Source organism: Pteropus medius, unplaced genomic scaffold (genome assembly GCF_902729225.1).
Source record: "Pteropus medius unplaced genomic scaffold, Ma_sr-lr_union100, whole genome shotgun sequence".
In the NCBI taxonomy this organism is placed as follows: Eukaryota; Metazoa; Chordata; class Mammalia; order Chiroptera; family Pteropodidae; genus Pteropus; species Pteropus medius.
The window spans coordinates 1,688,262-1,706,969 of NW_024351732.1; the positions used below are offsets into that span (position 1 = coordinate 1,688,262).

General features: G+C 33.2%; 1 protein-coding gene and 1 pseudogene across 4 annotated transcripts in view; one reads left to right on the forward strand and one right to left on the reverse strand.

The window, feature by feature from the left end:
* SPAG9 (sperm associated antigen 9) overlaps window positions 1–18,708 on the reverse strand; it is a 114,534-nt gene that overhangs the window by 68,242 nt on the left and 27,584 nt on the right. For 2 of the 4 annotated variants that reach the window (XM_039846363.1, XM_039846362.1), the window contains exons 2-4: window positions 17,740–17,860; window positions 10,871–10,951; window positions 2,911–2,981 (exon numbers count right to left, since the gene is read on the reverse strand). Coding sequence is in view for 2 of the 4 variants with exons in the window: in XM_039846360.1 (XP_039702294.1) it covers window positions 2,911–2,981; window positions 17,740–17,860 (192 nt within the window). In the remaining 2 variants the exon portion in view is untranslated. The remainder of the gene's footprint in view (window positions 1–2,910; window positions 2,982–10,870; window positions 10,952–17,739; window positions 17,861–18,708) is intronic. The other 2 variants (XM_039846360.1, XM_039846361.1) reach the window with 1 other exon arrangement.
* On the forward strand, window positions 13,811–13,929 carry LOC120589005 (uncharacterized; annotated as a pseudogene).

Consider the following 18,708-nt stretch of genomic DNA (forward strand, 5'->3'; position numbering starts at 1 on the left):
AAGTGAAAAAGATTAATTGTACAATAAAAAATTAAAATTTAATTACAGGGCTTCATAATGTAGTTCTGATTTAAAAAAAAAAAGTGAGAGGGACGGCAGGATCAGTGTTGCTAGACAGAAGAGAGGGAAGAGTAAAATAGGACATGCTTTAGATGATCTGCTATTGGGTCAGCCAGCCCCACACTTCCTTATCTCAGAACTGCAATTCTCAATTTTCTAAGGTATGCACATTAATTCACACATATTCAGGAGTCAATTCAGCAAGCAACAGCTGGAGTCAGGAAGAAGGATCCCAGGCACACTGTGTGGAAAGTCCCAACTCCTCTACCACCTAGAAAAATCTTCACAGCAGAGGTTGACTGCCAACTTTGGCTAAAACTGAAATGAAGTCATGGATCCCTTTAATCATGTAGGCCTTGAATCCTTCCATATGCAAACCAAGAATCATATATTTGTATCCACAAAACCACTATTCTTAAATTGGTGAGATGCCATAAAGCAAAGAGGCACAGAAAATTTTCTAGTGCATTTTTATCACCCATAACCTGAAAGCATTACTGAAAATTCAGGCAATGGAATCAGACAGACCTAGGTTCAAATCCAGTCACATCACATACTAGCATGGGATTTGGGACAAATCACTTTATATTCTTTCTAAACTTAAATCTCTAAAAGGGGGATAGATGATAGAGAGTGGTTAGAGGATAAAACAGGAATGCATTTAAACACTCCCTAATGTAAGCTCATGGTTCAAGTTTTTGGTGATTAATATTAAGAGTATATATACATGTAGCCCAAGTGCCTCATGATTACTTGATGTTTATATTTCCTCCAATGCCCTTTTAGACATGTCTTTTAAGCAAATTCAATAATGTGTAAAAAAAATTTAGAATTGATTAGAGAAGTTATTCACATTACAAAAAGAGCCATAGCAGATTTTTGTGCCTATAAAAAGATTACCTTAGTTGAAATAGTGAAAAAATGAAGGTCAAATCTTTCATACTTCCTTTCCCTGAAGGTTTCCAGAATTTACCTTTAAAGGACACCTCGTTCTTTAGCATTGGATAGCTATTTATAACTGCTAATTGGCATTTCTCATACAGATGTATAAACACAGAAAAATGTGGGCTAGAGTAAAACAAACCCACATTTCAAAGCAGCTATATCTGTGTTACATAAACCTTCCTTGAGGAAAGCAAAATAAAGGGAGCCTATCAGGGCAGAGGACAAAAAGCAGCTCGTGACTGAGGGAGGGATCCTATGAAAACAGCTGCGGTGCTATGTGAAATCAGCCTTGGTTACTGCACAGGCCCAGCTCTCTGAATATGTATTTAAAATTTTTTCTGAAATCTTTTTTTCTTCCTGGACTGTGCTTCTCTGAAAGAATAGAACAGAAAATTATTATTTTTTCATTTGAAGATGTCAGTTTGTTTTTTCTGTAAAACATTACTTCTGTTAAATAAACATTTGAGAAAAAATATGAAATTTCACTTTATATTGATTTTTCAAGAATGCACATATTTTATATATACCTCAATTAAACACATCCTAATTTAATAATCCTCAATTATTACAAAGGTTAGAACTTCAATAAAAACAAAAAGATTATTCATCACTATCAATGATTTATGTATATGTCAATTATATATTCTCCCAAACATATTTATAATTATAGCATTGATAAGCATTGTGTTTACTATCAATAAACACAATGTACAGGGCATTGTTCAGTCGATGAAATAAATGGTGTAAAAAGAACTAACAATAGGCTTTTAACAATCAATTGTTTTTAAGTCTTAATATCCACCAACTGCCATCTTATTTTTCACATACTGAAAAGGCTGCTGTGAAGCTGTTTCTGCCTTCCCAGAGCTCTTTGGTTCCAGCCCTCCGTCGCCAATCTTTTCCCTCTGCCACTGAATTTCAAAGCCAGTAATAATCAAATCTCATATGTCAGGAAGAAATTCCAACCCCTCCCCAAGAAAATGTTAAGCACATTATTCCAAAGAAAGTGAAACAGAGTGCAGTGTGGTTTTATCTCCCTTAAAAGCAAAATATAGGTCTCTACCAGAGACAGGTTACCAGATAAGAGAAATTAGTGAAAGAAAAATTAGTGAAGACAGGAACCATCTGTATCCTGGGAGAGATTGGACTAGAAAGGGAAAAAGAAAGGAATTATATTTTTCTTATAACAAATAATGCATGCATCTATGAAAATTCTACATATTTAGGTATGTGAACCCCAGACTTATCATGATACACAGAAACAATTTTCACATTAAGAAGACAGAAACAAAAGCAACTAATGAAAGGCTGACAAAGAATCATCAAAAGGGTTTTAAAAAAACCCTCAAGTACATTTTCTGATTTGCTTTCGAGAGATTATGTGCTGGAGTTGTTAATTTAAAATACTGAAATTTCATGTAGAATATCTGTTTTAGAGTCATTATGATTCAACACATTATAATTTGTGTTTGTTATTTGTTATAAGCGTGATTTAAATTAACTCCTTTAAACTAGATCATAAATGTAGAGACACTACCAATCATTTACTGATTGACCAATTTCCAACTGGTAACAAAATAAATTAAATTCTCTCATATTAACATCATGTACACTTTTTATTATGCACACATAAGTTTTTACTTAGCCGGCCAAAGAAACCATTGGAATTGTCTTAAAAATTACATTATTTTGTGGCACACTCATTCACCAAATGAAAATTCCAAATAAAAAAACATTAAAAGTCAACATTTGTTAATTAGGTAAATGCTACATGGAATTTAATGTTTTCTGAAAATAATCCCCAAGAAAAATTAATAAAATAATCCCCAAAGAAATATTAAGACATATTTTCTAAGGTTAATTTCTTTGTCTCAATATTAGCATGGTAAGATCCCAGAAACCTACCTCAGTATGTCTTTGATGTAATGCATTATATTCCTTCTTCAATTCTGCTTCTCTTTCTTCAAGTCTGCTAACTGAAAGTAAGATACATATACTTAATCAAAACAAAATATAAGAAATTTATTTGAAAATTCTACCTTAAAAATTTAGAATGGTTTATCCATAATCCTTAGCAACTTTAGGACTTGGCACTCCATGTGAAATTTTTCACAAGGCTAGTAACCTCATTTCATCATCCTTAATAAATAAAACTTTCAGAGGAGGAATAATGAAACATCAGATACAGAATTATCTCTTTCAAAAACACTTTAAATCACCTTATAGAAGTTTTAACCTGGAATTAGGACTCAAATCATTGATTTCTAACATTATTCAAGCTCTTTTTCTCTACTGAGCAGTATGTGAAAATGTCATTGTTTATAAGTACTTTTTCTGCTTCAGACCTTAATTTCAGGGACTCATCTTCTTTTATTTAGCTCCCTCTGCTGATGGAGTTTGTGAGTGGCACTGATTTGGGGGAGTGCTCACAGAGTACAATCTTATGATATTAAAAATAAATTTTAGACTGGAAAAATGTATTTTAAAAAATCTAAAAAAAAATTTAGAATGCAGGGACAGGATTTCACAGGAAAGAATGATATCAGAGAGAAGGTACAGGCCAAGCAAGACCATAAAGAAATTATAGTACTCAAGAGAGACGGTGATGTGTGTGTACTGGGCACTGTTACACAGAGAAGGGAACACAAAACTGCTGGTGGTGAGGCAGAGGTGAGGCTGGCCAGCCTGAAGGAGCCTGTACTGGCTAAGGAGCCCTGGGAGACAGTCTGCCGGGGAGAAAAGAAGCTGATGCTAGAGGAGCCTGTCAAGATACTTATTTAAGTCTGCTTGAAGGTCTGACATTAGCTGGAAATGTTCTCTTGGTTTAGAAGTCTGCTACCTGCGTGCAGGCAGGGCTGTTTGTAAGCAATAGCTTGTGACTGTGTCAGATGGCTGTTGAAGTAACTACTATGAACTATCACGGCACACACAAAAATATTTTCATATGCCTGATGTTATCGCACCAGACACCAAACGAAACGTAACACGCTGCTTGCTAAACTCATCTCTGGTTTGTGTAGTTTTACTTGCCACCTTTGCTTGAATATCTTGAAAATATATCATCAACTAGAAAAACTGTAGCTCTGATTTTGATTTGTTTCTAATCAAGCCTATATGTCGGCTCACTAAAAATTTCACCAGTGAATAAACACACACTACAGTCCCCGCAGAGCACACTATATCATATAGGCAAAGGTTGACTGAGTGAGTACATGTGCTGCTCATCTTACCCTGTGGCTGAGAGCAATAAAAAGCAAACACAGTGCAGATATGTTGGGATAAAACAATAGATATTGAAACCATAATATCTTAAACAATATCTTAAATAATAATTTTTAGTGCTGCTTCTTTGATTTATTTTAAAACAGGAAATCTGAGCAAATAGAGATATTTATTAACAATTTCACAATAAACATTTCCTGCTACTACTTGTTAATTACACTAATCTAACAACGTAATCTTAAGACTACCAGGGTAAACCTTAACTATTTTTAATTGCATATCTGCATGAACCAAGATTTTCTTGGTATCATGCGACCCCCCTCCAAAAAAAAAAAAAAAAAAAAAAAAAGAAACAAAATTGAAGCTGAGGCTAATACAAATCACACCTATCATCTATAACCCTCAATTGCAAATTTGTACCCCACAGGAGAACCTTACTATTTCCATCAGCTAACTTGATGTGAATTCATAAAATAAATTTATATCACCATCACATTCACTACTAATTAATAGCTAACATTATATAGTACTTATTAGTACCTTGCACAGTCCTATGCACTTTATATAAACTAACTTATTTGAGCCTGAAATTAACCTTATGATTAAAATATTATTATATTCACTTTAGATATGAGGAAGCTGAAGCAAAGAGGAATTAAATAACTTGCCCAAAGTCACACAGCTAATAAATGGCAAAATTAGGATTCCTAATGGAGGAGTCTGGGTCCAGAATCTATTTTTAATTATCATGTTTTACTGGCCCTCAGGAAATACTCTTTTTAATGTTTTATATATTGGAGTCTACTTTAAAATTTCACTTGGGGAAAAAAAATATAGAAGAGTGCTCTTTTCTACTTAAAACAAAAACCCTTCTGTTCTTATAGAAAACCTCGTCACATATACTTCAACCCAAAGGTATCAAAACTGCCAAGTAAAATATGTATCCAACTTTATTAATCATCATAGAAATGCATTTAAAACCAAAACGCAACACTACATACCTGTCAGAACAGTGAAAATGAAGAACAAAATACACCAAATGCTGGTAAGGATGTGGAGCAACTGGAATTCTCATATACTGCTGGCAGGAGTATAAATTGGTACAACCAATCTAAAAACTATTTGGCAAGATCTAATAAGGTTGAATATTTGCCAGTCCTATGACAAACCAAGTGCATTGTTATGAAGTGTATAAACGTGTCCACCAAAAGGCATTTAAAACAATGCTCCAAGCAGCACTATTTGTAATAACCCAAGCGTGGAAACAACCCAAATATCCATCAACAGCAGAATGGATAAATATTCATGTACCAGAATACTATACAACAATGAGATAAACAAATTAACTGCAATACACAACATCATGGACAAATCTCATAAGCAGGATATTAAGGGATAGAAGAAGCAAAAAAATACATAATTCAAAGACATACAAAACTAACTTAAAACTAATCTAATGTGCTAGAAATCAGGACAGTGGTTACCTGGGGAGGAGTTAGTGACCTGATGACTTTATTGTGTGAACAGCCCCACCTCACCCTAGTCCAAACACAATGTATTCCCATTCACACACACACTTTCCTTGGCTTGAATACTCATTATTCTTTATGTTCTCTAACAGCTGCTACAAGTTCAATATATAGCACAGGATTTAAACAGACTGCTCAGAATTATTACAAACAAGCTGTGCTGATTTACCATTACAAGTTATAGAGAGATAAGCAAAACTATTATCAGATTGAAGAATTATAAAAAGAAAAAAAGACAGGCATCATGGGAGGATAAATTGTAACTACTCTTTCAAAAGTCGTGTTGGCAATATCTATTAAAGTAAGATAAAAGGTGTATATCCTTTGACCCAGCATTACTATTCTTACTTATCCTACAGGAAACATGCCAGTGTCCAAAGATATGAAAATGGATGCCCTATGCAACATATCTTATACTAACTCCTAAATCTGTCATTAGTTGGTTGGCGAATTATGATATACAATGGACTACACTGCAGTGACTTTACTACTTCCAAGTTATGTTACCGTGGGTATATCAACCTCTCTGCATCTCAGTTTCCTTATTTATAATTGAGAAATAATGATGGCATATCAGAGCTGATATTAGGATTGAGTTAATATTTGTAAAGGGCGAATAGTGCCTGGCACACACGTTTTTCAAATACAACAGTGAAAAGTACTATTAAAAGGAATACAGTATATCTGTATGTACTAACATGGGATGGTGCCTAGAAATGAATGGAAGGATGTTGAACATATATCTGAAAATAAAAAATACAAAACAATTTACAATATGATGCCACTAAGATGTCAACAAAGCCAAAACTGAACTGAATGTCTCTCCTAAATCTGCTCTTTCCCATAATCGTCTTACTCAGGCAAAAATCTTGCAGCTCTCCTTTTGCTCTTCTCTGTTCCTCACATCACATATCTAGTCTATCAGCAAATTCTGTCCATTTTACCTTGAAAATAAATCTCAAATATGACCACTTTTTCCACCTCCATCATTCCCATCATCTCTTGCCTGAATTATTACAATTATCTCCTGATCAATGTTTCTGCTCTAGCCTTTGCTCCCCTGTATTCTTTTTTTGAAAAAAGATTTATTAGTTTGAAGTATATAGTACATTGGTTAGATGTACTATATATGTAGTATATATAGTACTACATATATGTACTATATATACATACATATAGACTATATATAGTACATGTATAGTTTTTTATAAAACAATGCCCCTAATTGCTCCTTCTCTCCTCTGGTTTTCTGTCTAGCCAATATATTAATGCTGACTGCATTCCCTATGCTGTGCTCCCCATCCCTGTGACCATCTATCAACTACTAATTTGTACTTCTTTAACCATTCACCCGATTCTCCCAGTCCCCCAAACCCCCATCCCCCTCTGTCTGTCATCAAATTGTCCTTTATATTTGTGAGTCAGTTTTTTATTAGTTTGCTCTTTTTGTTCCTTAGATTCTGCATATAAGTGAAATCATATGGTATTTATCTTTCTCTGTCTGACTTATTTCACTCAGCATAATAACCTCTAGGTCCATCCATGTTGTTGCAAACGGTAGGATTTCATTTTTTTAATGGCTGAGTACTATTCCATTGTATATATGAACCATAACTTCTTTATCCAATTGTCTGTTGATAGGCATTTAGGTTGCTTCCATATCTTGGCTATTGTAAATTGTGCTGCCATGAATATTAGGGTGCACAGATCTTTACAATTATTGTTTTGGTTTTCTCTGGGTAAATACTCAGAAGTGCAACAGCTAGGTTAAAAGGTATATCCATTTTTAATTTTTTGAGAAACCTCCAGACTGTCTTCCATAGCGGCTGTACCAATTTGCAATCCCATCAACAATGTATGAAGGTTCCCTTTTCTTAGCATCCTCGCCAACACTTGTTGTTCTTTGATTTATAGATAAGCATTCTGATGGGTGTCAGGTGATATGTCATTGTAGTTTTAATTTGCATTTATCTGGTGATTAGTGACCTTGAGCATCTTTGCATATGTCTATTGGCCATCTGTATTTCCTCTTTGGAGAAGTATCTGTTCAGGTCTTCTGCCCATTTTTTAATGGATTGTTTTGTTGTTGTTTTTGTTGTTATTAAGTTATATGTTTTGGATATTAACCTTTTATCAGATGCCTCATTAGCGAATATCTTCTCCCAATCAGTCAGTTGTCTTTTTGTTTTGTTGATGGTTTCCCTTGCTGTACAAAAACTTTTTAGTTTGATGTAATCCCATTTGTTTATTTTTTTTCTTTTGTTTCCCTTGCCTGGAGAGATATATTCGAAAAAAAAAATTACTGTTAGTATATCAGAGAGTTTACTGCCTATGTTTTCTTCTAGAAGTTTTATGGTTTCGGGTCTTACATTTAAGTCTTTAATCCATTTTGAGTCTATTCTTGTATACAGTGTAAGAAGGTTGTCTAGTTTCTTTCTTTCTTTCTTTCTTTTTGCATGTATCTGTCCAATTTTCCCAACACCATTTATTGAAGAGACTGTCTTTACCCCATTGTATATTCTTGCCTCCTATGTCATATATTAAGTGAGCGTACAGGCATGGATTTATTTCTGGGCTCTCTATTCTGTTTCATTGATCAATGTATCTGTTTTTATGCCAGTACCATGCTGTTTTGATTACTGTAGCCTTATAGTATAGTTTGATCTCAGATCATGTGATACCTCCAACTTTGTTCTTCTTAAGATTGCCGTGGCTATTCTGGGTCTTTTATAGTTCCATATAAATTTTAGGATTATTTGTTCTAGCTCTCTGAAAAGTGCCATTGGTATTTTGATAGGGATTGCACTGAATTTATAGATTGCTTTGGGTAGTATGGCCATTTTAACGATGTTGATTCTTCCTACCTATGAACATGGTATATGCTTCCATTTATTTGTATCTTCTTTAATTTCTTTTTTCAATGACTTATAATTTTCTGAGAACAGATCTTTACCATCTTGGTTAATTTGATTCCCAGGTATTTTATAGTTTTCAATGCAATTGTAAATGGGATTGTTTTAATTTCTCTTTCCAAAAATTCATCATTGGTGTATAAAAATGCTAATGACTTCTGAATATTTATTTTGTAACCTGGTACTTTACTGAATTCATTGATCAGTTCTAACAGCCTTTGGTGGAATCTTTAGGGTCCTCTATATAGTATCATGTCATTGGCAAATAACAAGAATTTCACTTCTTCCTTTCCAATTCAGATACATTTTATTTCTCTTTCTTGTCTTATTGCTGTGGCTAAGACTTCCAAATACAAAGTTAGAGAGGAGTGGTGAAAGTGGGCATCCTTGTCTTGTTCCTGATCTTAAGAAAAACACTTTTAGTCTTTCCCCGCTGAGTATGATATTAGCTGTAGGTCTGTCACATGTGGCCTTTATTATGTTGAAGTATGGTCCCTTTCTTTCCGTTTTGCTGAGAGTTTTTATCATATATCAATGCTGGATTTTCTCAAACACTTTTTTTGCATCTATTGATATGATCATATGGTTTTTATCATTTGATTTGTTAATGTGGTGTATCACACTAATTGATTTTCGGATATTGTACCAACCTTGCATTGCATTCCAGGAATAAATCCAACTTGATCATACTATATGATATTTTTAATGTATTGCTGAATTCGGTTTGCTAATATTTTGTTGAGGATTTTTGCATCGATGTTCGTAAGAGATATCGGCCTACAGTTTTTGGTTTTTGTAATATCTTTGTCTGGTTTTGGAATTAAGGTAATGGTGGCTTCATAAAAGGAGTTAGGAAGCCTTCTCTCTTCTTGAATTTTTTGGAATAGTTTGAGAAGAATAGGTGTTAATTTCCCCTGTATTCTTAAAACAGTAGCCTGGGTAAAGTCTGATAGTGACTGACTGTCACATTTTTTTAAAATCCTTACAGTGGTCTACCTATATATAGTGAAAGCTATATGCACCACTCCTAGGCCTAGCCTAATACAAATATTCCACATACAATCCAATCTTTCATTCCCTTTCCTTTCCTCCAACTTAGTGTAAGTGACTATGACAAACTTTGAGATTTAAGTAGGAAAGAACCTGTGTCTCCAAAGAAGCCACCAATCTATTGAAAACATTCATTTTAATTTAAACTTCACATGAACAAAAAAAAAAACATATAACATTTGAGTCATTATACATGTTTTTTGTGGCACAGTTTATGCTTTTGTTATTCTAGATGATTTTCTGTATGTTATTCTGGTGATTATGTCCGCCAACCTAAAAACTCCAGCAAATAGCTTGACAGAAAACTGACTTTCCATATTTCATATTTTCCTACCTGTACTGATTCTAAATACTAGTATTATCTTTTTAGGTATATGAGTTAACCATCAAGATTATATAATACAAATTCAGAAGCACCTCTCACTCTATTCTGAAAATATTTGTAATACTCAGTAAAACATTGTCAAAGGACTCAGTTTTCTCAAGGCCTAACTCACATTGGATGTTATACGTTTAACTGAGAAGTACCTTTAAATTCAGGAAAGAGCTGTCTCTTCAAAGTCTTGAATGCCACCAAGTAATCAGTAAGGGGAAAAGAAAAGGGAAATAGAAGGGAAGAAAAAGCAGAAAAGAAATGCCCGTCTTGGCAAGATTGGAAGACACCCCTGAAAACCTCAAGTACCATAAAGTTAACCTATGTCTATATTTTTGCGTTATATCTGAAGTAAAAGATCATTTCTTCTTTAATAGTTCCCATATGAAACCAAACCTCAAAATGATCTCAGGAAAAATCTAAAACCTTATCATCTCATCAAAATAGCCAAAACCTGAGATTAACTGTAAATAAACAAGATTCTGTTTATCCTTCCTATCCCCAAACAACATATAACTAATCTGCCATTTTTTTAAACTGTAAATATTCTGGGGAGAAAAAAAAAAATCAAGGCATCTAAACAGAAAAATGGGAAGAAGGGCAAGAAAAAAGAAGAACCAAAAGACTAATCCAAAATGCACCCCATATAATAGCTAATGGAGATACTTCAGCCTTGTTTAAAAATGCTCTTTCTTTTTTATCCCTCTTTCCAAAGAGCAAGAGGATATGATTAAGGCAGGAAGAGCCACCTGCTCTACCTGCTCAAAATCAGAGCTTACCTCCTTAGATTGATGGCCTTTGCCAAGTTTGGAACACCTTCCATCTCTGTTGTCTTCTGCCCCATCAGACTGCTGATAGGCCTACGGGGGGAAGAAAGAGAAACAGACCTGCTAGATTGCCATATCCAACTCATTATTTGCCTTCTCAAAAGGAATCACCAGTTCTTACTATTCATGGAAGGCAGACAATCCAACTGTTACTTGGCCTCAGAAGACTGACATTGATCTTTCAGAAGTTTTTCCTTGAGCAATTTAGCATCAAAAGTCTCAACAGGTAAGCAAGAATCAAATGCTAACTAAGAAGCAAACAAATCTCAGCCACGTCAAAAAATAAAAAACTTCTCTTCTGACAACTAAGTCCTTCACCATATTTCCAAACTTCACAAGATTTTCAGACAGATATTATATGTTATTAATCAATGACACAATGTGAAATTCTAAGTATTCTCATGAATCAATGATCACATCCCTAAAAGAGAGTAGGAAAATGTCAAAGATTCCCAGTGGTAGGGCCTTCTAGTGATCTGATCTAGTGTAGTCACTGTCTTGAAGATGTTACCTAGCCATCCACAACAGAAAGATGACTACTCTCCTACCTGAAGTCTCTGTGTAGGGCCAAGTCCATGCTTTCTCTCAGCACATATTCTTATGTATCACCTCCATGGTCAGGAAATACTTCCTTATGATCAACCAAAACCAACAAATTCATTTTCTCTAATCTGCCAAAATTATAGAAAAGCAACTTGATATCTTCCTTACCCATCCCTTACTACGTCTGAAGGAGTAGTCAAATCATTTTTATTCTGTTCTCTAAACTATATCACCATAAATCTTTTAACCCGTACTCATAAAATTAATTTTCTAGAATCTTTAGTTCTAGGTGTTAATTACAAATTACAACCTTAAGGTTCTCAACACTTGACACTAAACAACAGAAATGAAAAGTCCAAATACAGTTCATAATACACATCTAAAGATCACAAAGAATACTACCTAATGAAGCAGAAGTGATGTTAGTGTTTGCATAAATTATCTTGTTTTCCCTCTTATATATAGGCTCTAATAAAAGAAACAACCTTAAATAAAGTTTATTAAATATACAGATATTCTTAGTATTGCAAAGAACGAGATTCACGTTAAATGGACTAAAAAGGTATTCTATAAAATAAATTTTATTTTTGTCATTTTTTTAAAATCGGAAGATATAAATCTAAAACTCCTAAAACTGCCTTATTTAAAAACATGCTTTCAATGAAAATACATATCGGTTATCTACTTTAATCATCTAAAAATAATGTAGATGGAGTTAACTATTGACGAGATATTAAAATGGGAAAAATAACCTATTAGAGTACTACTCAAATTCTGAGAATATTAACATTCATTGCCAATTGCAAAGCACAGTAAAGAGGCTAATAAAGGCTTTTATTGGCTGAAGGTATTTTTTAAGTAATCTGAAAAATAGTGATAGAAAATATTTAGGCCTTCAAATATTAACTTTGGTATAAACTATACCTGCTAACTTAAAAACAGATTAATTTTTATGTGAAAATTATCAATGTATCAGTCACATCATTAACAGAGAGACCTTGCTTGTAAATAATTCCCAAATGCAAATGTTTTATGCCATTTATTCTTTTAAAATAAAAATGTTAATGATTATACTACTTTCCCAAACTATCCAATAGTGTGAAAATTCTTATAACCAAGAAATGAGGCATGTCTTCCTTACAATAAGTGTTTCAAGGTAAAGATTTGAAATTATTTTATTAGACTAAGATCTGATACCAAATTTAAAAAGCAAATAAATGTTATATGGGACGTAAGAAGGGTAGGAAGGTCAGCGTACGAGGCTCTAACACAAATGTCTTCAGGTGTCAAAAACATTTTTCCATTTAATTTTTACAAATGGATTTTCATTCAAAGGCAGAATCAGAGAAGAATCTTTAAGTAGCTTAAAAATCACTGTCATCTAAATCTCTCCATCTTCTCTCACAACTCAAGGGAAAAGCCATCTATTATAAACTCAAGAAGCTTTAGGGAAACAGATTTTTCCCAAGAGAATCAATAATAAATGGTTTTATATCAGCTCTGGGTGCTAATACATTGTAAATAATGATTCACATTCATAAGTTATTATAAACAAAATTAAATATGCTACTAAACCTTACTTCTCTAATTCTGTTCATATTAAAAATGATGAAACACTCATATACACTCATATAGTTCTTGGTATATGAGTGTTTTCTTAGAATATATTTAAGGACCTACTTCCTTAAGTAGGTCCTTAAATATATTCTAAGAAAATTATTAAAAGAGAGGGAAATCTATGGGTGTAAAAAATAATCACTGCAATATGATTCACTACACTGGAAAAAAATGTCCAATCAACAGAAGTCTTCTGTGTTTTTTAAATTTACCTATATTTATTTTTACCCTGATTCATTCCTTCATTCCACAAAAGATTTGAGATAGCTTATAAATATATATCACAACAATTCATTATGTATGTATAAAATGTAGATCAAAGAAAAAACATTTAAATATGCTAATAAGACAAGGTTCAAACCAGTCATTATGGTTGCATTTCTAAGTTTTGTTCTGTGTTTATGAGTAGCCAAGGTTAAAAAAAAAAGTGGTCATTAAATAATTCTCATTAGAGGAAAGGAGAAAGAATAGTTCCTCAGGGGAAGAGAACTGTTAAAAGCTGGCATACTTTCTAGATGATGGGTATAGGCAGACATTTTTAAAAACATAATTAGTGACTACATATACTCAATAATATAATAACTATGTATAGTGTCAGATGGGTACTAGACTTATTGGGGTGATCACTTCATAAGTTATATAAATGTCTACTAAACTACGTTGTACACCTGTAACTAATATAATACTGTATGTCAACTATCATTGAAAAGTAAATTTAAAAAATAATTAAAAGTCTACGGCCATGCCACCCTGAACGTGCCCAATCTCGTCTGATCTCGGAAGCTAAGCCAGGTCAAGCCTGGTTAGTACTTGGATGGTAGACTACCTAGGAATACCAGGTGCTGTAGGCGCTAAATAAAGAAGGAAAGAAGGAAGGAAGGAGAGAGAGAGAGAGAGAGAGAGAGAGAGATTGATTATATAATAAAGAAAACACTTATGATAATGTTAAAGATACAAAATTACATATACACTCTAACTAGTGATATAAAAACATGCTACATATGGAAAAAAGACTAGGAGGTCATACATATAACTCCCCCACCCCCTCAAAAAACTATGATTCCTTCGATTTCAACGACCATATCATATTCTTCTGTACCACAACCATACCTAGGCTGAATGCCAGGCACACAGTAGAAGTTTAATATTTTTAACTGTATTAAAAAGGTCTACATTTACTTGACTCATTACGATTTGGCTTACAAGATAGAAATACTCAATAAACAACAAACTAAAGAATTACAAAGTATGTTCTGATAAAGAACCCATTACTGCCACACTATGAATGGCAAGATTGATTGTAGACTTCTTACATAGTTAAAAAGCAGCAACAGATCTTTCTTAATCCATGACTTCCTTATTCCTCTCTACATATATTTCAGATTCTTCCTTAAGGCTTACAAGATGTTAACTAACAGTGTTATTGTTACTCCCAGATAAGAAATAATACACAGCATTTTAAAATATGCTTTATTCGTGTTAGAAAAAACAAAAATAATTCTTATGTAGCTTGAATTTTGAAAAGAAGCAACCAGAAATTACCAAAATCAAACATGACTACAAAACTGTAACAAAATTTTTGTGGACTCAACTTTTTAATACTGTGAAATCATATGACAACCTGACTGACTCCATATTACCGAAAGCTGTAAAGTACGTCCTTTAATGCACTTTCTATTTCTTGACTTTTTCTTGTTTCGTAAGTAGCAAGTAACTACAACCAAAATTTCCCCTTTTAACATAGGAAGCAGTATTCAAAGCAGAACTTGGACTTTTATTGTGGCTACTTTTTAAAAGGAATCTGTGCCCTAAATCATACGTCAGAATTGACAGTCTTAAAATTAAAGACTCTAACATATTATATAAATGTGGAAATTAGACAAGATACTGTTATCATATAGCACTGAACGAATGGCACTAAACAAAAAATTTCATCCTTCCCTCTAGGTATCATCACCATCCATTTTTGTGGCCTTAAATAAGTGCTTATTTAAAACCGGATGTTAGGAACACAAAAAATACACTTAGAACATTTTAAAAGTTTTTAAAATAGGTAAGTTACAGTAATTTTAACAAAAATTACTGTATGTGCTTCAAAAAAACAAAATAGAATATTAAATAGTCCAGATATTCTGTTTCCTAGTACACAAAAAAGAATCAATACACTGTCACAAACCCATTTAAACGTTTTCATCTTTTAAAAAAGATATTCCCTGTCCTGGTTTTCCAACAGGATAGGACATTGATGAAAATTAAGGATTACCTCCTACCATCACCTTTTTAAAAAATAATGGGCTTTGATGCATAATTGGAGATTTGGGGAAGGAAAGGCTAAAGAAGTAAAATGAAAAAATGTTCAAAACTGTTTCTTTCCAAAATATTTTTCAGATGTTTAAATGTGGTAAAATAAAGACTTGAAAGAAAAATTTAAGATATACTTAGATTTCATATTATACTCACTTAAGGCTTAGCGAAAAATTAAAGTGAGAAGAAAACAATTAGATGGAAAAGAGTATAAGACTCCAAGGTATCAAAGAAGAGAATAAGTCCCAAGGCATTCATAAAAAAAGGCTCGCTATAGCCTCAGTTCATGGACCAAGAGATTTAGTGTTATCAGCTTTGGGTATCTCAATGGTCAATTTTGATAACTACGGTTGTAAGTTCTTTAACTATTACTTAGACACCAAGATTTATTTCAAAACGAGATATGAGACTCCCAGAGGGAGATATTAATGACAAAAATAAGGTTTTCAGGACAAATTTAGTTCAAGACCATATCTAATACTTGGTGAAGAATTTCCTCATCCCTTCCCTAGAGAATTATCAATTATTTTTAAAAGATGCCTATTTTTAAAAATTACTTTGAATTAAAATAGAAAACAGTAATCAGTACTTTTGAGAGAGGAATGAGAATGGATACCACACAACACGACAATTCCAAAAAAGATGAGTATGATTCACTGGACTAGATAACAAATCTTAATTAAGAGACTACTATATTTTATTTACATTTCCTAGAAAGGAAGAGAGTAGGTCTTTAAATTTTTCATAATAAAAAAGATAAAGTGTATGTGAAAAAAAATTAATAATTCATTCCATTCAGTCATTTTGTGAAAAAAGCAGCATCACTTTTGAATGTAAGGGAGATGCTTGAATACACTGTAATATCTCCCTTATCAGAGGAGCAGATTACTTAATGAATAAAAGGATTCTAGACAAGGAGTGCCTAAGTCAAAAGAAAATTTTCCCATACAAAACTTGGTGCTCTTCAGAAATCGAGAAGAAAATTTAATAGAGAAAACAATGAGAGGTTGGTTCTGTCAACTGTGCCTTTAGCGTTTGGTTCTAAAATACTACATAATACCTGATATGAAAACATAATCAAGTTAAGATTAAAATATCTCTAATAGCTAATTTTTCTTCTTCTTTGAATAGAGAATACTCTACTCTTGAAATATACCAGAAGCTTGTAACTGCCACTAGATGAGTGGTACTCAGTAATGTGCTTCCAGCAATGTATTTGTTAGTGTATGCACTGTGGAGTCTATCATACAGCTCTCTAAGACCTCAAATTCCTATGAGTGAAATCGCAGAAATCACTCAATGTATCCAGTGTTAACAAAGGACGGGTACAGCACTCTAGGTACCTGCAAACCTAAAAGTAAAAGACATGACACGTGGTTCATTCTGTCTTACTCTAGTTGGCTTCTATTATCAAACATCAAACATTGGCTCCCTTCTATGACATCTAATGAACAGCCACGTGAGTTCTCCTTGAATTTTAGAACACCTGAATTCCAGATTCTAGAATTAATTCTATTAGGCTCTTCTGGAGTCCTAGAAGTAGTCAGTTATCACACACACACTCCAAGCCTGGTAGTGAAGGTTATCCATCATGAATGACAATCCTTTAACAGCAGGTGTCACTATATAGCCTTAATGGGTGATGTGGGAAGGGTAACTGCTGGCCATCTCTTGCTCTCTAAAATTCTGAAAGTCTACAATGCTGAGAGGGAAAACTGGAGAGCACTCTGCCTGACTGAATTGAACATGAAAATAGGCCAGGAAGTTTCTCTCCATTAGGTCCACTTTCATTAGCCAAAAAGGGGAAATCATCTTTGGAGTTTCAAACAGTAATTATTTTAAAATCACAAATAATAAATGATTCTGAAAAAAAAGATGTTCTGTTCCCCTAAATGCCCTGTTTTCCACTAGAAAGGAAAGAAAAACAGAATTTAGTAATTTTTTTATACATACTTCAAAAAGCTAGAGTTTCTCTTACATTTTTAAACTTTAAAACAATATAGAAACCAATGGAATTTTGCATACTTTATCAAAATTAGAAGAAATGATCCACATGCATACACTCCAGAATCCTGCATAATGGTAAGAGCATAACGTTAACTACAAACAAAGGCCGAAAGCAAAATTGAAGAATAGAATCTTATAGGTATTTTTGATTTAGTTATTTCTGCAGATATGGATACCACGTGAAAATGGGAACAAAAAAGAACTAAACCTAGATCCCAGGTCTCACTCTTGAGTCTGGGATGACAATGTCAAGCATATATTTGGAACCCTAGTCAAATGTCAGGATGAGTCACTGCACTATTAGAGCCCACTGCTTAGTGTGTACTTAGAGGAGAGGTATTTTTACTTACTCTGGTCAGCATAGTTTTTTGCTTTGAGTTCAAGTTGTCTTGTTTGAGATTCTAAAGATTCCACTCGGGTCTGTAAATCCTTTTTTTCCTGTTCTTGAGAGTCTTCAAATTCAATGAATTTCTAATAAAGAAGAAATACATGTTATTTTCATTAGAGAAATGAAATCTTTTTAACACTATCAACTCCTGTGTTTCTTGGTATCAAGAATCACAATTCTGTATTAACTATTCAAAAAGATCTCAGAATGACAAATTTAGGTTGATTTTAGTTTCTCCATAAAAATTAAGTTTTAAAACTTCCAAATGTAGAAGGAAAAAGATGACAAAATAATTTATGGAAGTGTTTCCATTTCATATAATGGGCATTACAAAGAAATACATATCTTACTCCAAATATATAAATTCTTTAACACTAGTATACTTGCATATTCATCTGATTTCAGGACAATTTTTTTATATATTCTGCACATAACATGTATAACAAATAGAGAACTAAAGAATAATGGAATACTGATAAATATTTGTTAAATGATTATTTGATTAACAGCAGTTTTCTAGATTACCTGAACCATGGAATTTAAATTCCTAGGAAAAAGTGCATGAACTATCTCCACCAATCAAATTTAATTTACTAAAACTGTTCTCATCAAAGAGATTATCACTGAAACCAATCAGCAAATCTCAACCCTTATCTTAATCAGCATCATTTGACAATGATCACTCACTCCTCCTTAAAACTTTTTTTTTACATTTGACTTCCAAGACTTTTTCTTGTTTTCTTCTATATTTTTCTCGGTCTTTATTGGTCCTTCCTCTTCTCAACTTCTTAACAATGGCAAACTCTGTCCCTTAGACAACTTTTCCTTTTCATTATTACTCTTATTCTCTGATGATCTCATCCAGTTTCATGGCTTTAAATACTAACTTTATGATGACAACCCCAAATTTCTAGCCCAATCTCTAGCCCAG